The sequence below is a fragment of the Oxyura jamaicensis genome, chromosome 1 (assembly GCF_011077185.1).
Source record: "Oxyura jamaicensis isolate SHBP4307 breed ruddy duck chromosome 1, BPBGC_Ojam_1.0, whole genome shotgun sequence".
NCBI lineage: Eukaryota > Metazoa > Chordata > Aves > Anseriformes > Anatidae > Oxyura > Oxyura jamaicensis.
This window is the reverse complement of record NC_048893.1, coordinates 174,508,309-174,530,882: the sequence shown is the minus strand read 5'-3', so window position 1 is coordinate 174,530,882 and position 22,574 is coordinate 174,508,309. Positions and strand designations below refer to the sequence as shown.

The following is a 22,574-nucleotide window of genomic DNA, read 5'->3' as shown; positions in this document are numbered from 1 at the left end:
TTGTGCGCGGTGTCTGTGCCCTGCCGCCGAGCTAACTGTGTGTGTGTGTGTCTGTCTGTCTGTCTCTCTCCGTACCGGGGGACTGCACTCTTAAAATCCGCCCGATACAATGCACCAGCCTGACTCAGCCGCAGACATTAGTGCTAGGAAGATGGCGCACCCGGCGATGTTTCCTAGAAGGGGCAGCAGCAGTAGCAGCGGCAGCAGCTGCGTTACTGCTCCCACTGCACCAGGTACCGGCGTCGGGAGCGCTGCCCTCTCCGCCGAGGATTATCAGCCGCCCTTGCTGGTCCAGCCGCCGCCTCCATCTCCTGCAGCATCTTCGTCGGCGGGTCCACAGCCGACACCCCCTCCTCCACAAAGCCTGAACCTCCTCTCGCAGTCTCAGCTCCAGCCACAGCCTCTCGCGCAGACTGGAGCTCAAATGAAAAAGAAAAGTGGTTTCCAGATTACCAGCGTGACCCCTGCTCAAATATCGGCTAGCATGAGCTCTAATAACAGCATAGCCGAAGATACCGAAAGCTATGATGACCTGGATGAGTCCCACACTGAAGACCTGTCCTCTTCAGAAATCTTGGATGTTTCTTTATCCAGGGCCACTGACTTGGGAGAACCTGAGAGGAGCTCCTCTGAAGAGACTTTAAATAACTTCCAAGAAGCAGAGACTCCTGGGGCTGTTTCTCCAAACCAGCCTCATCTTCCTCAGCAGCACCCTTCTCTGCCTCATCACCCACAGCAGGGCGTTGTGATCAATGGAAGTGTTCACCCCCATCATGTTCACCACCACCACCATCTTCACCACCACCACCATGGACACCATCATCCGTCGCATCCTGGGGTGGGCAGTACCCCGATTTCTGGAGGACCACCACCCAGTCCATCGTTTAGAAAACTATCAACAACTGGAAGCTCTGACAATGTTATATCAACTGCACCGGGTTCTGCTGCATCATCCACTGGTTCCCCCGCATCTGTCGTGTCTAATATCCGCACTACGAGTACTCCTGGCAATTTAGGTGTAAGTCCTGCTTCTGGAACTAGTACCTTAAATAATATGGGCGGTGGTAGCTCTAGTGTGGCAAGCAGCATGCTTGGTACTATAAATTTAAGCAACATCACAAGTACTGGTAATGTAAATGCTTTGTCTGGAACTAGCAGCAATGTAAATGTGAATATCTTGAGTGGTGTTGGCAATGGTACGAGTGCTTCCTCTAGTGTCATTAACAATGTTACTAATCCAACTGCAGGAATGGCAGTGGGATCAAGCCAGCAGCAGCCTGCATCGGGCACGTCAAGGTTTAGAGTTGTAAAATTAGATTCTAGTTCCGAACCTTTCAAAAAAGGTAGATGGACATGCACTGAATTCTATGATAAAGAAAACACTGCTGCAGTTTCAGAAGGAGTAGCAGTAAACAAAGCAGTAGAGACGATAAAACAAAACCCGCTTGAAGTGACTTCTGAAAGGGAGAGCACCAGTGGGAGTTCTGTTAGCAGCAATGTAAGCACACTGAGTCACTATACAGAAAGTGTGGGAAGTGGAGAAATGGGAGCACCTACTGTGGTACAGCAGCAAGCGTTTCAAGGTGTGGGTCCACAGCAGATGGATTTTAGCAGCGCTGCTCCTCCGGCAATTCCAGCATCTAGTATACCACAGAGTGTTTCTCAATCACAGCTTGCACAAGTCCAGCTGCATTCTCAAGAGGTAAACTATCCGCAGCAGAAGCCAGGGGTCCAGCCTCCTGCACAGGCCAGTCTAACCACTGTTCCTGGGGTTCAGCCAGCCCCGGTTAATATCCTAGGTGTAACCCCGTCTCTGGGCCACCAGCAGCCTGCCATTCAGAGCATGGCTCAGCAGCAGCTGCCGTACCCTCAGCCGGCGCAGCCCATGCAGACGTTGCCGGTTGTGCAGCAGCAGCAGTTGCAGTACGGAGGACAACAGCAGCAGCAGCAACAAACGGTTCCTACGCAGATGGCCGCAGGTCACGTTAAGCCGGTGAACCAAAACTCTGTTACGGGGGCCATGCCGGAGTACATCCAGCATCAGCAGATCCTCCAGCCCCCGGCGCCTGCTATGCAGCCCAGTTCTGCCGCAGTAGGAGCGGGGCCGCCGGTTCCCGTCGCCCAGGCTCAGAGCATGCAGCCTGCGGTACAAGCACACCCTGCTGCTGCCCCAGCTCAGCCTGTCGCGCACGCTCCAGCAGCCCTACCAGGCGTGGGTACCGGCGGCCAAATGCTGAGCGTCGGGCAGCAAGGAAGCGTAGCCGCTGTGGTGCAACCACCGCCTGCTGCAAACCAAATTCCACCTCCGGTCATGCCGTCGACAGCTGCTCCTCCATCTTCGCAAGTGGTGCAGCCTGTGCAGACAGGAATAATGCAGCAGGGGTTACAGGCCGGCGCTTCAGGCCTTCCCCAGCAAATGGTCATTGCTCAACAAAACACTTTGTTACCTGTGCAGCCGCAGGCGCAAGCGGTGGAGTCGGTGGTCCAAGGAATGACCGGGCAGCAGCTGCCTGCAGTTAGCCCTATACCTTCCGCTAGTACTGTTCCTGCACCGAGTCAAGCTGGTTCAGCTGTGCCTCCTGGCATACCTTCTGCCTCTATAGGTTTGGGACAGCCACAGAACATAGCGCAGGCTTCGGCTGTGCAGAACGGGAACTTGGCTCCGAGCGTTAGTCAGCCTCCGTTGATATCAACGAGTATAGGTATGCCAGTGGCACAGAGTGTGCCGCAGCAAATACCGCTAAGCTCTGCCCAGTTCCCCGCACAATCGCTAGCTCAGTCGGTCGTAAGCCAAATCGAAGATGGCAGACGCCCTACAGAACCTTCCCTCGTTGGTTTACCTCAAGCTGCCGGTGGCGAGAGCGGCGTCGGAGCGCCAGCCGTCTCCGAGGGCACTAGCAGCAACGCGCCATCCTCTGCTTCCCTCTTCCCGCTGAAGGTGCTGCCGCTGACAACGCCCCTTGTAGATGGTGAGGATGAGAGGTAAGGCTGCCTGGAACTTTATTTGAAAGATGCATCCGATAGTTCGATACGCACTGACTTGCAGCTCTTTTCCCAGCTGTTCTGTGAGATGAAGCGGTGCGGTGTTTTTGTCTAATTAGAAATACCGTTTCTCAGGTCCCAGCGCGTGTAGGTATTACATTAAAACGCTTGTTTTTCTCTTGAGGGGGTGGGTTGTATTGATTATGCTCCGAAACTACTGCGTGGGTAAATTGTGTTTAACAATCTGTGACAGTGTGTATATTCCCATTGTATAGAGGAAGACAAAAGAATACTGTGGAATGTGGGTACGCTAGCGGTGATGGTAGTTTAGATTATTTATTATACTGAAATAATTAATATTTATTCCTCGGCGGATGACTTTTTCTCCACAAGCCTAGACTTCATCCTGCCTCAGCTTCTCTTTTCAAGTATTGACTTCACTCAGGTTGAACCAGTTGTGAGCCTGTGGTGTATATATAGAAGCCTTCTCTTTGACAGCCAAGAGATGCTTTAGGCAAATGAGTATGGTGGGAAAAGGGAGATTCAGCAACACTGTTGTGGCTCTTCAAATTGAACTCGGGGCACTTCTGGTCTTGGTGGTTTTGCTTCAAAGCATTAATCCTTTGTGAGAGCCGCTCAGGCCTGTGGAGGGGCAGTGAGCCTTTGAATCTGGTGCACCTATTTTGTGCAGTCGGAGTAATAAGCTACATGTTCTCCCACCTCCACTTTTTCAAAGACATGAAGACTGCTTGGTCTTAATGGTGTGTGCTTGTGAACATTCTCATTTCATTGATGGTGTGTGCAAAGAAGCTGTGTCAGTTGCAGAAGGCCTTTGCGTGCTCAGGGTAAAGTGATCTTCACAGCAGTTTTACAGTGCAATTGTTTAATGTTCATTATGTCTGGAAATTCCTAGCTATTGAGGACCTCTGGTGATACGCATCTAGAAATGGCCAGGAAGACTGTGGTGGTTTCCCAAGGAACTTCTTGTCTAAGAAGAAACTACGCTAATGGGAGAAGTAGATAACATTAAAATAAATAACCTACCTTGAAAACGGGGAGAGGACAGAAAAGAACCCTGGAAAAGAAAAGCAGGGACTTGGGGAGGAAGACAAAACACCAAATATATTCAAGGTGGGGATGGGAGGCAGGAAGTAAGAGAAATATCAGTGGCCAAACTCTATTTAAAAAAAAAAAAAGAAAGAAGGTTGCTGGGAGAGGCTGGCTGCTTAATATTGAAAATACTAACTCTATCAGCAGTCTCTGATTATGTTGATCATGAGGTGTTGACTGTCTTAGTGGCTTTCATCACATCTTTCTCAGATGCCAGAGAGCTATAATGAGTAGCAGCTTGTCTTCGAGGAGTGCTGGAAGACAAGTTCCAACACTGTTTCATTTTGATCATGTTTTTTAGTCAATAAATACGTGAAGGTGATAGAAGACAGATGGAGGTGTTAAAGCTCACAGTGTCACCATTGTGCTACTAGCAGTCAATTTCCTCAAACTTTTTATTTGTTTTTCCTTCCTTCCATCTTTCTGAACTCAGACATTGATCCTGTTTTTTTAAACCAACTAGTGGGGGGAAAAAAAAACCCTAAGCTTTCAGGAGATCCTAGCTAAGTAAGAGAATTTTAAGCTCATTGATACTCAGTGTTTTGGAAAATCACATCTAGCACGTGATTGTACCCTGATTTTAAGAGCATATGTTAGCTGTTTGTCATGATTGGTAGCTTTTCCCAGCATGTTTAAATCCCTCAGGGTAACAATAGCCAGAAATGCCTTCTTCCTCTGTTATTTGGCCAGCTAAAGAGCATATCCTTTCTTCTCCCATGCACGTTGTGTCTTTGTTCTATCTGTCATCTCCAGGTAGACTATACTTTTGTTTAGCTGCAGTTGGAAAATCATTTAGATGCTTTACACGGAGCAGGATATGACTCTGTTAAATGGAGACCAAAAATAATTGCGTGTTTCGCATGGCAGCGGTGATCAGTTTGCTTGGATAATTTATGGTGGAGCTTCTGCCTGTAAAACTGAAAACTTGGTGAGATTGCTTCTGTTTCTTCTCGCAGGGAGTCTCAGGGCAAGGCGATGGATTGTCTTGACCGTGGAATTTCTTTTGGTCTGGAGCTCAGATCTTGTCACTCCCTGCAGGTAGCGCAGGATGTGCTGCTACTCTCTCTGGCTCCTCATTTACTTCTCTGGCCATGGAATGTCTCTAACTAGAGTTCTCTTGAGAGTTTTTTTTTGCCTGTTTGTCAGATTATTCCCTATTTTACAGGAGGTAAAGGGGTAGTGTGTTGTAGGAGTACATAAACATTAAAGGAGGAGATATACTATAAATAAATACATGTAAGTGCGTGCGTGTAAAATCCTGACTGCTCCCTCTCCCTCGTGCACCCATACATCTCATTTAAAATCATATCAATACATCCCAAGTGGTTCTAAACCTGGCAAGGGAAAAGGTAGGGGAGGAAAGCAAGCAAGCACTGACATAATTGGGCCAGTGAAGAAGCTGTAAAATTCCATTTAGTGTGCCTTTGAAGAAACATCTGACCTATGTAATACCGTGTTTAGATTAACTCCCAGCTTTCGTTAAAGCTGCATATAATTGCGCTTAAAGACATACTGGTATCTTTAAGTCTTTAGCTCTCATTTTCGGGATACTGTTTGCAGTTCTTTTGATGCCTGTTATCAGGGCATGGCCTTTTAAATATAGGCAGCGTGGGGCGTATCTGCTTTGAAAACAGCAACCTTTATTTCCCCAGTATGGATCAGTTTTTTTTAATCATTGTTATGACTCGAGGAGATATTAAAAATGATCTCCTTGGCAGAATGTCCTACGGAAAATTAATTTACAAACTTTAACGAAGAGGATACAAATAATTCAGACAGGTTCTGTATTTATAGTAATAAATTCTTCCGACTAATATTTCTTCAGCCTGTCAGGTATGCTGTAGTGTTTACATATTGGTAGACTTCTCTTCCGATATTTCCATCTACAAAAAATACCAGCCAGTTTTTTGGATGTTATATCTTCTTTTATTAGTTTGAACCATGGTATGAACTCATTTTAATATATGATTCTCACATAGTTATTTCCTTAAATTTGCAGTGGCTACCTCAATTTATTCAGTTCTATTACTGAATTCTTTCCATTTCAGACATGGTCTTTTCAGCTCAGTATTTCATCTCTAGAACTGTAGAAGAGGATTTTTTTTTTTTTTGATGCTTCTGAAACCTTTAAGTATGAAAACATACTTATATTGCAGCAAGTTCTTTTAAGTATTTATACTTAGTGTTGCAAAATATATCAATTTTACATCTTTATAGACAATGCTTTATTATGTTACAGGCATTTGCAGTAAGAGTTTGTATAGATGGATATAAATCTTCCAATTCAGAGGTAATTTAAACAAAAACTAAAAATGAATGCATTTATACCATTTCTAGGGGCTATTGTAAATTAATTTTAAAAACTGAATTTGAGTACAATTACTCAAAAGCAGATTTTATGAATGAAAGATGAGAGAACTAGTAACTGTCTCCTAGTCGTTGACATTTCCTGTGGAGTTGCTTTCATTCTTTCATCTGATGCACATTGTTTTCACCTGTTTGTGCATTTCATCTAGCAGTTGAAGCAAAAGAAGGAGGAAGAGATGATAAACACATAAAATTGGCATAGGTATTTGAAATATTCTTTATTATCTGATAATCTCTGCTGTACTTCTCTAAGAGATTTTTTTTTAGCAAAGGACATCTTTACAGCAGAGCAGACAGCAAAATAAATTTTGGAGGTAAATGTTTTCTGTCTACCGTACCTGTTCTGGCCTGCTGGAGCAACTGGAATTTTAAAGCTGAACATGAGAATTGAAAGACCTGTGAACAGAATTTTAAGAATATCTAGTAGTAGTAACTAGTAGTGGTTTGTGAAGTGAGAGTACACTCTGGAAACTGGATGAGGTTTTATAAACACAAGTAGGAAGGTTGGTCAGATTCTTATAGATGTAATAGAGTTCTGGTTGAAGCTGTTAGTAGGCATACTGAATGAACATGTTGAACAAGTGGAAGTTTCAATTAAATTTTATTTTTAATGCAATAACTGTTTTTTGCATGCTGTTTAGAGTTTTTATGGACTTCATTTGCTGTGAAGTTTGCTTCTGTAAATTTGAGCAAAAGGAGGAAGATAACCTTTAGAAGATGCTTCACAACAAAGCATTTATGGTGGCTCAGCGTGGATTTATGGTCATTATTCTTTTAGGCGCAGCCTAGTGGCAATGTCACCGTCTTCCATTATTCAGAGGTTAAGCTTGCTTTAGAGTTGTCATTTGAAAATGACAACTTGAATTCCTGAATATTGACTTTTTAAAAAGTCTGTTCATATTTTCAATTTGGCTATTTATGGAACTTGGAGAAAAAATAGTTACCCTCCTTGTTAATGACAGATTGCACGAGTGAAGAGTGCTTTGGCGAAGAAAATGCAGTTACTGCTGTTTGGTGCTGACAAGTTCAGCTTCTTTTTTCATCTGAGGAAATAAAATGCCCTACCACTGGCAGAATTGACTTGGTTAGTTTTCTGCTCTGAACAAAGAAGGAGGCGGCATTCAGGGTCTGCACCTTGTGTGTCTGCTGGCCAGCTGTGGGCACAAGGGTGCTGCTCTCCCGTGTCTGCAGCAGCCTTGGTTCACTGTAACTCATCAGCTGAGTTTTGTGACACTGGGGCTGTGGTTATCCCAAACCACAGCTTGGGATAGTTAGCACATTTCGCCCTGTGTAATGACAGCAGCTGCTTTGCCAGCACTGTGTAATTGCAGGAAGGGTGGAAGAGTGAACTGGATGCAGGCAAAAAGTGGTGGTATCTGTTTGGATGGACGTCTTCCCTGTGTCTTTTGTGGATGCGTTTTCTGCAGGCTTGGTATTGTGTTCTTTAAAGACAGGAAGAGCAGACCGGTTTTAATGGGATTTCCAGAAAATGTTCATTAGTGTTATGGTTCTGGCTGCTCTTTGGAATCGTCAGTGGATAAGCAGGCTAAATATCTGCGTGTGTGAAAACGAACAAACAAAAGGTTAAGTGTTCAATGCTGAAAAGCACTCTTTACTTTCTCAGGATTTGCATTCCTTAAGCTACAGGCTAACCTGGAAATTGGAATCTGCCAGTCAGTCTGTGTTGGTAGTGAGGTGGTTCAGCCTCCACAAGTCACCATGGCCTAGGTAATGCCACAACACAGCAGTGCCTGTAATTTTCCCTGGTAAGCAAAGTTCCGTGGGTGGGAGGGAGCCATTAAAACGTACCTTGCTTGAATGGAAGCAGAAAGACACGAGTAGCACACCTATGCTATGAAGAGAGCTATAATAATGCTCTTCACTTGGCAGAGGATAATAATGAATATATGGTATTAGATCTGAAAAGGCTTAGGAAGTAGATCAGCTGTAAATAGTGCTGCTTGTATACTGTTCTAGAAGAAGAAATTATGGACACCCAAATACCAGTATAATAATAGCAGGTGTGTTCTTGGTTTGACTTGGAATAGTTTGTGATCTGGCTCTGCAGTTCAGTGTAGGTAAACCATAAGAATCAAAAAGAATGCTGTGCCTTTGTTCTTATTGATTTTAGGCCCTTGTTTTCTTCTGTTCTTGATTAATTTATGAGAATGAAATGTGCTGTTTGTGTAATATGTATTTACTTGAACAAATATTGATAGCTGCTTAAAAAATGGGCGTATACCTGTCATATACTGCACTTGGGCCACCAAAGGCAATGATATTAAGAAAAAGTATGCTTTAACAGCTTACAGAGCACAGATTATGGGGCAAGATTATTAAGTAAATTATTTCATTACAGTGGCAATCACTGTAAATAAAGAACTAGTTTATTCTCGATGTGATTGTACAAGAAACCGTAACCTAAAGGTAAGATGGAAGGACCTCTTGAGTGACTGGAGATATCCCTCAGTTTATTTAAGCCTATTCTAAAACATCTACAGTTACGAATTGAATGATGGAAACACAGTGTAATTAATATATGGCATCAAACCAGGGCATCTTGTTGTCCTTAGTGTTTTGCTGTCTTACAGAAATTTAACTCTTGGTCTGTACTGGGGAATTAACTAACAAAGATGCTATTTATGCTGTAGTCAGTTGTGGGATAGAAACCCTTATCAGCCCATTTTGTGCAAGCTTCCAAACACCTGGTGTGAATTAGCAGTGTTTGAAGCAGGATTTGCTTTGTGGTGCAGCCCTTTGCAAAAGTCTCCATCTTCTATTGAAGCCAGACTTCACGGAGAGAGATCAAGTAGTTCCTAGTGTTTGACGGGCAGAGATTGCCTGTCAATCCGAATGATCCTATACATGCAAATGTGAGATTCTTGCCGTGATATTCAGGATATTTTATCACTGTTAGCTACCTTGTGGACTAAATGACTTGTTGGTACCTACTAAATGAGGGTTTCTCACTTTGGTGCTGTGCAGATATGAAGAATGACTCATCACAGCTGAAATACAGCATTGTGCTTTAATAGCTGAACCCCTTCAATTTTATGAAAATATTTATACTTGCATCCTAAATCACAAACACTTGATTAGGTAGTGTACTGTGACTCCTTAGGCTTACTTACCGTTTTTCTCTGAGCAAACACTTCCAATTTTTGTATTTCAGATATGACTCATGATTTTTTTTCCTGCTCCACAGTCTTTAACTTAGTGGTTTTGACTTCATCTGAGCTGCTTTAATGCTATCGGTAATTTAACCTTTTATTGGTCAGTTAGTAATTCACTTAGCCTGGTGTGTGCTTTTATGGGATTTTAAAATGTTTTTTCTTTTTTAAATAAGTATTTATTATACTGCTGTGAGGTGCATGGTATTGATGAGACTTCATATATTGAGTACCTTTGACAGCCAGGACGTATAGTTAAGTGTATTGTAAGCATTCAAGCCTGAAGTTCTCATCCCAGCTTGTATTTTTTTTCCTTGCAGTGCAGGGCCAGCAGTAGTTCAGAGTGAAAGTAATTTTCCTTTGTCCAGTGTAGAACAGTTACCTAAACAAATTGCTCTTTATTTTAACCTTCCTTGCTGGGGGTTATAGGTATTGTACCGACTGCAGTGGTGCAGAATTCTGAAAGTGCAGTAGAAGAATAGAGTAGGAAGTAGAGCAGTTTGAGGTTTTTATTATCACTGGGGATTAGGAATTTAACACTTTCTGAGAAGGTGACTGTAATCCACGAAGCACAACAGACGTGGGTACTGTTGATGTTTGTTTTTTCTCAAAGAAATTCTCAGAAAACTGAGCTCCATATTTTAATAAAACAAGGGAAATCTTGGTGATCTGTTCATATGCTATTGAGTAAGCTGTTATTTTGAGTATATTGGAGGATTACACTTACAATCTGCAAAGATAGATGCAGGAAGATCTCCTGTAGGTTTAGGCTTAACTGAAAGATAGGAATGAATCTTTAAAAAAAGATGAAGTTGCTATTTCTAGTAAGGAACTAGAAATCTGGTACCAACTGGAAGTTGTTTGTAGGGAGTTTTCAAACGTGCTGTTTAGATGTGCTAAACCACTTGGCTGGGCAAATTGTTTGAGCTTGTGTGCGAGTTGTCCAGCCTTCTTTCTGTTGTTGGTGTTTAAATTAGCATGGATGTCCAGCAGCAACTTCTCAGGACTCTGATTTCTTCATGTGTAATGCAGATTTGAACTTCTGCATCAGTTGCTTAAGCAACAGTGTGAAAGTGCTGTGCTAAGTGTTAGGGACAGTACCTAAAGCAGCTGAAAATGCGGATAGGCATTCAACAACAGTTTTAGGGTCTTTATGCCTTAAATAATAGCTCCTCAGTGAAAATGTACATAGTAACGCAGCTGGGAAAGATGAGTTATGTGGGTAAGGTGCTATCGCTATACGCTTATGTCTGTATCCCGAGCTTTACACCTGCACCTTCTGATCTTACAGGATTGAAGCAAATTACATGTAGTTTACGCCTTTTTTTTTTTTTGCAAGCATTGATTTTTTTATTTTTTTTTAAAATCTGATCTTCGGTCAGTGGCAGTGCTCGTTATTGGTCCCAAGCATTAATCTTCAGGGCTGATGTACCTAGTCAGCACCCTCGTCATTCCACGCGGTGTTACGTTGTGGAACTTGGTGCTTGGTACCTGTGATGAGTTTTGTGCTTGGTTTAGGAATGGCTTTTTCCATTACATCGCTGTAAACAAATGCATGGTATAGAAATACCTTTTAATGTTCTTCCAGTGACTTTGAACTCCCTATGCACTGGAGAGGGATGAAATCCCTGTCAAGATGAGAGAGAACTTTTACGCTTTTAAGCTTCCCCTGACCTTCCCTTCACCCAACTCTGTCACAGTTGTGTATGGATGAAAGAGAGATGATTGCTGGCGGCCATAACTTACATGCAAGAAATCAGTTCAAAACTTAACCATGCTAAGCTTGTGTTTCTAAATATTTAGTGCTCTTACAGCTAATAAAGATTGTGATGAAGCCCAATAACTCATGTGTGGTTGTTTGGTCTGCTCTTGTGACCGTAGTTTAGAAATCTCTCTTTTCAAAGAAGATAAAAACTTCTCAAGCAGGGTTTAAATTATACGTGACTTGTTTGGCATATATTGCAACTGAATTGGGATAACTTTAGTCAAAAAACAAGCTTCTGTCGATTTCCTGAGAGATTATTTTCAGCTTGGTAGCTTTACTGGATGTGTGTATACACAACAGTCTGATAACGTGCTGGTGTATCGTGTGAAAAGACTCATTTCTCTGAGGAAGGCAATTGGTAGTACCATTAATTTAAGGAGGTATTAATTGTTGTTGTCCCTTGATGTCACTTGCAGTGCTGGATCCTCACGAACTCTGAGCATCTCTGAAATCTGGCAAGGAAGGATTCTGGAGTAGTAATTAGTTTCTGTGCAGCATTATGGCTTATTGGAAGCTGTTTAGTGAAAATCTTGACCTGACCTTATCTTGAAATGCTTGCTGAACTTTTTGATTCATTTTTTTGACTTACGATTCTGAATGCTGCTTATCTGTATACATATGTATATGAAAAAATATCTATCTCCACTCTTTTTTAAAGGAAAAAACCCACAAAAACTTCTGGTGAGCAATTGCTGCTGTTTGTGTTTCACTTCTTGCATTCATACAAAAATAAGACCAAGTGAAAATAAAATAAAATGGAGCATGAGTTAATATTTTAAGTGCTTGTTAAATAATTTACTGTACCACTCAAATGAATTTAAGGTATAAATGCACCTCTTTAATCTATTGAATGAGGTTATTATGTTAAGAATGGATCAGCGCATTGTGCTGCCAAGTGTTCCTTTAGTAGGCCTAATATCCTAAATTAGGTGAAATGGCAAGTTACTCATAAGTGCCCAGGGAATGGGGCAGGATGTGCATGTGCTTCCATGCTCTTTTCTTTCTTTCCAAGTTTTTAGGGCTTTTTCCACCTCCGTAACGGCTTGTAAAAGAGGAGTTCCCGAGCGTGGATTTGATTGGAGAGAGAGGAGGGAGTAAAGGAGGTGTGAAATGTTTATGATGGTGGTTTTTTGGTTTCCTTCTTTCTCTTCTTAGAGGGGAAAGGGATTTCAGTCGGCGTGAAATGGTGTCAGGCCCTGTATGTGTTTGAGCCAAGTATACGCAGTTGTTGGCAATGCAGCTTCCTAGCGGAGGGAGAGATAGTAGCCAAAAGGCCTAGTCAGGAGTTGGGGTTCTGCTTCCCTGCTTCATAGCCAAGAGCAGGGATATGATGATCCTAAAAGACTTGCTGTCTGATTTCTGTGCCATTTTTTGAAGTGATTTTAAGATAGCAATCCTTGAAAGCAGACAAAATTTAACAAGTTTTCAATGGTTTATGAAAACAGAGCAGGAAGGCAGGATGATAATCTGTGTATTCCTGTAGAGGTGCATCCTGTTAGTAACGAAGGAGGCTCTACAACGCTGCTGCACCGAAACCTGAGTCACTATTTTGTCATGAAGGCATAGGTTAGCCTCTTCTCTGAGGTTTCATTGGCTTGGCTCTTGCGATGTGTGTATTCTTAGTGCTGCTTGCTTGTGCTGGGGCACAGCAGTGTAACTGAGCAGTCTTTTTATTTCACTGGAAATTAACATGTAAATGGCAGTTGATGACTTGCATGAGGATATTTTCAGCTTCTGAAGAATACCAGATCAGTGGAAGCAGAAAAATAAATATTAACATTGTTACAGCAGACAGTTGTGGCTAGCAGTAGTTATCTCTTTTGCATTTGTCTGAGTGTGAGAATCTGCTCTCTGAGAATCTTTAATGTGCATATTTGCTGTCAAAATACTTAAAACATGGAATTTTAGTGCCTGTGAAGCTATTGGATGAAAGTGTTTTCTCTGAAGGTGTCACAAACAGCTCTCAAAAGATTTTTTTTTTTTTTAAGGGACATTGAAATTCCGCTGTAAGTGTTCATATGTATTTTCACATAGAAGGCTGTGTTGAGACTTACTAACTAAATGTTTAAGAAAGCCATGCCACCTTCCCTCTTAGTATCTTTTAATTGAAGAAATGTATAAGTAAGCTTTTTATTATTATTTCTTTTAAATTATTTTTAGAAGGAGATCCTTCTTAGTCCAGTCTCCAAACAAGGTAGTCTAAACTACCCTTGGTATTTCAGGAACATAAAAATATGAGTATCTACTGTAGTGTGTGTGTATAGATATATATATTTAATATAGTAGTACTACTACTATATATCTATATATAGTGTATTATCTATCTGTATTTATATACCTTCATTCTTAAAATGTACAGCAGTAAATACAATGGATATTGGGATATCTGTTAAATGGCCTGTGTATATTATATTCAAATAGAAACTGAAGATCAGTGTAAGACACAGACAGTTATTCAAAATCCCAAACATCTTGTCTTTCTTACTCCATTTCGGCTTTTAAAAATACCTGTAATTCACTGAAATTATAGCTACTCTTTAAAATTGACTTCTCAAAATGCAACAGTCACACAGGTTGCGTTTGTCTGATAATACTGGCATGTATCTTTGCACAATTTGGCATGGACAGCTTGACTCCGAGGTCTGTGTTCAGAAATGTTCAAATGCAAGTTTTCATCTTCTGTAGTGAATTGCGGTAACGTGTATGTAGGTCTTTAGTTGCTAGAACTTCTTAAATTGTGCCCATTTTACTAAGAACTTTTGCTTTCCTGAACACCCTTCTTAGAAATGTAAGTGTAATGGAAAATCATATTGCGTGAACCTCTATAGGAATGTCAAGATGGGCAAAGAAACAGTAAAAATAACTTCTGATTATTTTTTCTCCAAAACATCTGCATTTGCAATTAGAAATTTGCTGAAAAATACTTATAAAAGTATTTTTTTCTGTAGCACTTTTTATGCCAAATATAAATTTAGTATCTTAGGATAAAGTGTATTAAGAAGTTAATGAAATTATTTGTCCCTGTGCAAATACTTCTGGTGTGACTGGCAAACACTGGATATTTCAGCTTGTGCTTATCAGTTGTTTGTGTTCAGCCACTGGCATATGTTGTCTGCCTCTAATGAAGAGGGACGATAAAAAAAAAGAAATTGCTGGAAATGTTTCGCTTCAGAAATAAGAAGTAATTACCATAGATAGTCTAGTCTTCTTAAAGTGACCACAAAAGAAATGTACCAAACATAATTGCTGGTACAAGTAAGTAGCCTTTTTTCCTAATGAAAGAAAATCTAGCCATGGCTAAATACTATTTAATTATAGTGTCTGTCAGTGAATGTGACCAATTCCTGTGAGAATGTCCTTGGGTACTGACAAAGGTGGTTTTAAATCTCTAATGGGTAAGTAATGGTTTGAAGTGCAGCATCTCAAAAGATAGGCAGTTCTTGTCTGCAAGTATGTTAGTGGGCTGAATTAAGATTGCACAGACATGGACCATGGAACATGAAAATTAAGGCAGTCTCTTGCATCTCGGCTTTTCTGAAAACTGAAACTAAATACAGAAATTGTCCTAAACTAAGGTGTAATGCCAGGATGACTTCTGTTGACATGGTAGCTTGGTTGTCTTGAAGGCAGACTTGTTATTTCATCCAACTGAGTAATCGATAACATTAATTGAGGAGGGAAGCTGCATGTGGTGTGTCAGGTGGAGAGCTTGGAAACCCTCAGCTCATGTTCTGGAGAGGTTTGTGCAATAGAGATTTCTGAACCTTCAGCTTTCTACAAGGAAGGCATCTAGAACCAGCCATGCTTTTCTTACATTCAGTATCATTTCTTTGGAAGGATGAGTTCCTCTTGGTGCTTTACGGACACAGAGGCGCTCTGCCATAGGAAGAAGTGGAGGAAGTTGACAAGCTTTTGGCCGCCTACAGTAGGTTTTGTACAGCCTGGTTAAGTACGGCCTAGTGTTTTGGGGATGCAGTGTTCTTGGAAGTGGCTGCTTTAATTGCTGCAGCCATTGCCTTCAAGAATTGTAGGTAATGATTGATGTGACCTGTTGTATTGAAGCTTCTTTGTATTGCTGTGAATACTTACCTAAATACTGGCTTGGAAACTTGATTCTGCTTCTTTCCTGATAATGATGGCAAAGTGTAATGCTTGCAGAGCTAGGTTATGCTGCTTGAGGGAACTCATTAAGAAAAATAAAGCCTTCCTCATCCTGTTTTTAAGCTTGGAATAGCGTCTTGCAGTTCTTATTTTCCAACACTGTGTATTGTGCTTTTTCTATTTTGAGTTTTGTTCAGCATCTCCTGTTTTTGCTTGTGAATGCTGGAATAATAATGACTTGGGTTCAGGAAATAGTCTCTCTGGTGGCTAGAAGTAGTGGAAGGGGTAAGATAAAGGATAGTGTTTGTGATTAACCAAATTATGTTTGTGTGCTGGTAGTTCATCTTGTCAGACTGTGGGAAGACCTGCTTCTATATTTTCCCTTTTCTTTCCTAGAGAGTCACTCTTATTTAACCAGAAGTCCCTTGTCCTCTCCTCTTAGAGTAGGCTTGCTTGCTCCTAACTTGAACCTTTGAAAACAAAAAAAACAACTGAGTGAAGGCCTGTTGTGTTGCTGTAGCCTTTACTAGCACGTTGTAGAATTCAGTCAGTGATGTATTTTTTTTTTAATGACTAAGTATGATCTACTGGGATTAGAAAGAATTCAAAATAAAATGTCAAAGTAATACCTAAAACAAGAAACACAAATCTCTAAAGCTGAATGGTAAACTTCCATCTCACTGCTGGTTGAGACAATGACTCAGGAGGAACCTAAAGCTATTACATATACACCTACTTGGTATTTTAGGTTATAAATGAAAACTAATTTAGATCAAGATCTAGTACAAGTAAATGTATTTTTTCTGTAACGGGTTACCCAAAGTTCCTTCTGCAGCAGCTTCTGAAGTATCTGGTGCTGGCATTTATTGAAGACAGGATGCTTCTTCATACCTTTTTTTTTTTTTTTTAAACTTCTGTTGAAAATAGTTTTGAAGTATGAGGCAGGAGAGGAAACTGATGGAGTCAAATGGAAAAAGAGGTAGAGAAAGCAGCCATACCCCAGACTGTTTACAGAAGTGTGAGTGATCACAATTGATTGCATGGGCTGCTAAAAGCTGGAAAGCAAGGGTGTGTTACTTCATGGAATAACAAAAGTTGAGAGGTAGGGAAAGGTGTAATTACCACCATGATCTTTCAAAACGTAGCTCAAATTAAAATGTCTCGTAAGCACGAAGCAAGATATTTACAGTGTCATTAACAACAAAAACATTCATTCACTATCGTTATTTTTCAGGAAGCTGTTCTTGTGCTTGAAAAATGTAATGGTCAGCACAGCAATGGCTTAAAATAGCCCTTTGGATCCTACAGCACTGACATTAGAGCCCCATTGGCAAACGTCCAAGAGCCCTGTAAAAGAAGAAGAAAAATGCTTTACGTGTTAAACTTGGTTTCGTAAGGCAGCTTCTGATGCTTAGTTTCACTAAAAATTTGAAATTTTGTGCCTACTTAAAACTACTACAAAGTTTCAAACCCTGTGAAGAGTCTCTTCATAGAAACGGCTCTTACTGGCAACACAAAAATAATTGTTAGAGGAGTGCATGTAGGGTAGCTAACTGCACTGGAGCTGTGCAGGGTGAAGTCGTTGCTGCACCCATAGGGTCAAAAGAAATAAGCTTCAGCAGTTGCATGTTTCTGTTTTCCCTACTTGCACATTTTGCAAATGCTTGGTTGCCTTATCAGCATACACTGTGGGCCGTTCTAGGCAAATTCACCTTTAAGTATGTTTAGTGGTTACGTGACAGAACTGAGCCATGCCATTTGTCCCCTGCTGCATAGCAGGAGGAGGGGAATCCTTTAGCAGCCTGCTTTCTTGCTTCTACCCAGGTCATCCTTGGTAGTTCTACGTTCCCCCACGGGAGGAAAGATGCCTTCTCTTATGATATCCGCGCTCAAAGCTTCTGCAAACAACTCCCATTAGCAGTTGCTAATGAATAAATAACCAAGTAGCAAGCATTAAAAATTACCAGGTTCTTAATTCTACTGCTGCCTGCGAAGGTCTCTGAATAAAAGATGTGAAATGCTTCTTGTGCTTCCCCTCCCAATTCTGTCAGGTGAGTGCTGGTACCAAAGTTGCTGAGAATTTTCTTCACAGTGAAAAAGGACTGAACAGCTCCACCTGATCCATGACTGCATGGTTGCTGTTGCAACTAGAGCACTAATGGTCATTTTGAGAATCTGAGAGATCTGATACAACTTTGTCAAAGCACTTCCTCATCACCGTGCTGCTTCTCTCAAATGCAGTTACGCTGTTCCATGCAGAAATATATCTCCTTGTTATGCTTTATTCTAGCAAGTAACACCGAGGAGGAATTGGACTTTACTACTAACTTCTGAAACACGTTTTTCAGGACTTGCAAATTTCTAGAATTGCTGATGTTATCAGATGCTCTGCAGACCAGCAAGATGTCAGAGGTCACTAAACCCTAGAGGAGACAAGTAATCTACTTAAGCTTTTTATGACTTTATTTAGAACACCTAGCTATATTGAAAATAGCTTTCTTTCCATTGTGTTGTATTTATTTTAATCCATTCAGCAGTCGTTCTGGGCAAATAATGTTCCGCTTAATGCGTTTGTGCTTGAACGAGACCTGAATGTGCTCCCTAAGGGAGTACTATTGTGGTGTGGTCTTGAGTCAGAACCTGGGTTAAGATGAGCCCCAGCTACCATGTCTGCCAGTGCCTCTCTGTATTGTGGCCCTCTGCTGCATATTAGTGTTGTATTGGATTATACCCCTCCCAGGAATCCTACTTCAGAAACTGGAGGAGTTTGCAGACTTCTCAGGAGTTGTATTTGGTGTTTGGAGAAGGTGTTTGATTCAATTGTAATGCAGTGGGATGTGGGTTATACCAAAACAATGCAATTACTTCACAAGTTAGCAGTAAAATGAGTAATAAATTTAGAAATACTGGAAGCCTAATGATCTTGTTTGACGTATAAAAAAGTTAAAACTTTTTTTTTAAAAATACTTTTAATCCCAGTTACTAAAGCCAGTAAGTTATTGTAACGTTTTCTAAGTATCAAAACCAAAACATTTCAAATGTTCTCTGCTAGCTGCAACATTGGGTAGTAGTGAAGGGAAATAATATGTATGGCTTAAAATTAAAAAGCATTCTTAACTCAAAAAAGCATTCATAAATTCTTGAATATGTGATTAGAAAATTAGTATATAAAACTAACTAAAACTGTTAACCGAGTTTTTATACCGCACACAGTATTGACACCAAACTGTTCAGGAAATTTATTTCTTCCTCCTGCTGGAAGAAGAAAATAGTCTTGAAATTTAGTCTTGAAGTCTTGAAACTTACATTATGTAGGTGATGTAAAATGCTGTTATGGGAATGATAAAGTGATGACAGTAATTGTACAGTTCTGAATATCTTCTCAGGAAAATGGAAGTGAAGCTGGTGAAGGGTCTAGAGAACAAGTTGTACGAGGAGCAGCTGAGGGAGCTGGGCTTGTTTAGCCTGGAGAAAAGGAGGCTTGGGGAGATGATGTTGCTCTTCAACACTACCTCAAAGGAGGATGCAGTGAGGTAGGCCTTGGTCTTTTCTCCCAAGCAACAAACGATGGGACAAGAGGAAATGGCCTCAATTTGCTCCAGGGGAGGTTTAGGTTGGAAATTAGGAAAAACGTCTTCACTGAAGGGGATGTGAGGCACAGGCTGCCCAGGGAAGTGGCTGAGTCGCCATCCCTGGAGGTATTCAGAAGACATGGAGGCGTGGTGCTTAGGGACATGGTTTAGTGGTAGACTTGGCGGTGCTAGGTGAATGGTTGGATGTGATGATCTTGGAGGCCTTTTCCAACCTAAATGATTCTACGATTCCATTCTATGAATTTAAATATTCAGAAATAAATAACCATAATTCTTATGTTAGTGCTTATGACTTGCTTGCATCTACAGGAAGAGTGACATGTGAACGTGATACATTCCTGTAAGATAAACTAGGTGCAAAGGACTGGGGAGAAGGATGCAAGAAGTTATGAACTTGCTTTACTCTTGAGAAACTGTATGTGACCCCATTCGTCTAGTATAAGTTTGCTTATCTCTGTAAAACATCCTGGGGGAAGTCTGAAGATGTCCAAGAGTAATAATGGGCTAAACTATTTGAAGTACTTCTTACAGTACAGAATCTGTTGCTGCCACCTGTAGCCAAGTGATTCAGTAGGACGCTGTCTGCTGGGCTGGGTAAGTTTATACACCTCATTAAGCTAATAACCGAGTGCCAATAACTTTAATAGGTGGCTTTTGCAGAAAGTCCTTTTGCACAGTCAGTTACAATTTCCTCAGATAGCACTGCTAGAAGAACGCAGTACTGGAGACAGGTGGAGTATTATTCCTGCTGGGTGAGGACTTAAGGCAAAGTGCTGCTGATACACTTCTCAACTGTAAGTTGTTGAAAAGTGTTGGCTCTGTTCTGCCTTTGAGAAGAATTGTCACAACTGTTTGCATTTGGGAAACGATTGTGCTGTTGTAGGCTTGAAACTAAGGGAAGAAAATGATGAAGGATCACAGTTTCTAGAATATGGGTCTTCAAATATTTTGGTTTGGTTAAACGGTATATGGCTTAGGTACTTCTTAAAAACTGTATACCAAAATGATTTAGAAGCTCTTTTGAGGGGAAAAAAAATGACTATGTCAGTAGAATGAGGATGAAGACAAAGCTAAGAGGAAAAAATAAGGAAGCCAGAGCAGCTCAGAGCATAATTCTTATACTGTGTAAAAGACCTTTGAAAACAGTCACTTCTGATGTTGGTATCCTCAAAGAATGTAAAGGGAAATAGAAGCACTTGTATATTGCTTAGCTCTGCTGGAAAACTTGTTACTCTTGCTAGTATGTGACTTAATTTAAAGACTAAACTGGTAAAATGGAGAAGCTTTAGGAGTAATTGGATGGAAAAGTGTAGAAGGAGAATTTCAGTTATATTAGTACATGGATTATTCAGTGGAGTAAGGCTGAAATGCAAATATTTTTGGGGATTGTTTGAAACTTATATGGAAATCATGAACTGTTCTAAGGACTGTTGAACCTGATTCAGGTTATTGTGTACAGCGTTTTCTATTTTGGTTTGGACCATCTGATCTCCCATATTATTTAAGCTTTTCAGTTGCTGCACAAAAGAGCCTTACATCATGTTCCAGCATCAAAACAAGCTGTTAAATTCTTTGTTTGTGCGAACAGTTTTTGTCCTTTTAAGTTTAATATAATTGATTCAAATAATTAGCTATGTAAAAACCCTACTTAATCAAAATCCCAGCACCTGAGGTTTAATGCATGAAAGGCTTGGGTTGGAAAAGGAGATCAACAAACAAATCTGTTGCCTAACTTTTTAATTGATACTTGATTGTTCTTGCAATCCTGCAGGAACTCGGGAAAAGGATTGTTCATATATTTAGGGTTTATGATAGGATGGTTATTTCTGTGCTGTGTCTAGGCAGGAGGAATTTCAAGGACTCTGACAAATGCTTATTATTTCTAGTTATGTGGAACCCATTTTTCTGTGGAGGAAAAGGAAGAGTGATGTAGCCAGGGAAGAATTTTCTACTGGAATTTGCTTGTAGCTAATTCATTGAGATTTTTGTACTGCAACTGCTTATTTATGGTTTTGCTTTTGACGAAGGGAACATTAACATTAAAGGGAGAAAATGTGAATTGCTATAATTTAACATAGAGTTGATTATATTTGTTCTTTGAGCCTCTTGCTTACCTTTTGCACCAGTGAACCACAGAAATAGGAATTTGGATGTCTTTCCCTTGAGGCTCCTCATTTTTTTCACAATTTTGTCTTTTTTTTGAGTAGTTTCTCATTACTATTCACTCTACATTCAGTTAACACTTAAAGATATAAAAAGCTTGTGTTAAAGATGAAGATTTTAGTAATGTAGCTTTAGCTTAACTCATACATGTAAAGAGCTTTCATTGAAGCCAGTGGGATTATTCACGAGTCATATTACAGTTCTTTTTCCATGTTTACAGTATTATGTTTTCTGTCATTGATGTGGCTATTAGTTTATATAAGCTAAAACAGACTTCGTGGCATTGTCTCCAAATCTTTGATGTATGTTTAAAGCATGATGATAATATAATATAAAAACATAACACAAAATGCTCATGCTAATTTCAGTCTTTGGCCCACTTTAAATAAATCACTGCCTTTAAAGGGTCCCAAGTGACTATAAATGTTTACTTAACAACTAGGGAGGAATGATTTAGTAATATTTGTATAATTCATTCAATTCTGCTTATGGGTTTGAGTTGATAGTAATTAAAAACACAACACTTCAGCATGATGCATTATTATTAATAGTCATGCTTCAAGAGGGGCTACATTACTTGCTTTCTGTTCTCTTTTAGTTTATTTCGTAGTCTTGCCATGTACTCTCATTAAAAACAATGGATTCCAAGCCATCCTGATGAAATTCACCTGAAGTCGATAAAGTGACTGAATATCGCACACATTCTTTGCTCTTTTTGGCACTGGCTCTTTGAAGCTTCAGCTCACACTTCTCATGTCTTTTGGTGTTTCCTGGGTTGTCACACTGATAGGTAAAAAGGTTCAGACATTGTCTGTAGCTGTCTTCTTGGCTCTCTAGTTTCAAAACAAATAGTTATCAATTTAAAAAAGTTACTGATAAGCTTCAGGGTTGTATTAGCTGCAGAAGGAGTTAGTTTTCACTGTACATCTTACACCCTTGAAACTAAAGCTGTAAGATGCAGGCTTTTTGTGTGATGCCCTGGTTCTGCTGTATGTGGAATTTTAATTAAGAATCAATAATAGACTTTTCCCATCAGTTAAGTTACGGTGTATTGTCTGGAAGAGGTTCTCAACAAATAGAAAAAGGCTTCTCCTAAGTTGGGAAATACCAAGTAGTGACATGTATATAAACAAGAAAGTTTACAGATTTGATAACGAGGTGTCCGAATGATATGTTAAATATAGTTACTTATACAAATGGCCTTGTGGCACATGGCGCTCTGCTGGGAGTGGGGTAGCTCCTGTAAAGGAAAAGCCTGCTTTTCCAAAGGTTTGTATCCAGGTCTCTTATGGATGGCTTCTGTCCAGGTCTCTTATGGATGGC

At 40.6% G+C, this 22,574-nt stretch overlaps 1 protein-coding gene across 1 annotated transcript in view; it reads left to right on the top strand.

The window, feature by feature from the left end:
- The window catches only part of TSC22D1 (TSC22 domain family member 1), an 86,047-nt gene that overhangs the window by 769 nt on the left and 62,704 nt on the right, over window positions 1-22,574 (top strand). The window contains exon 2 of the mRNA XM_035322506.1: window positions 119-2,982. Within this exon, the coding sequence (XP_035178397.1) occupies window positions 152-2,982 (2,831 nt within the window). The 5' untranslated portion in view covers window positions 119-151. The remainder of the gene's footprint in view (window positions 1-118; window positions 2,983-22,574) is intronic.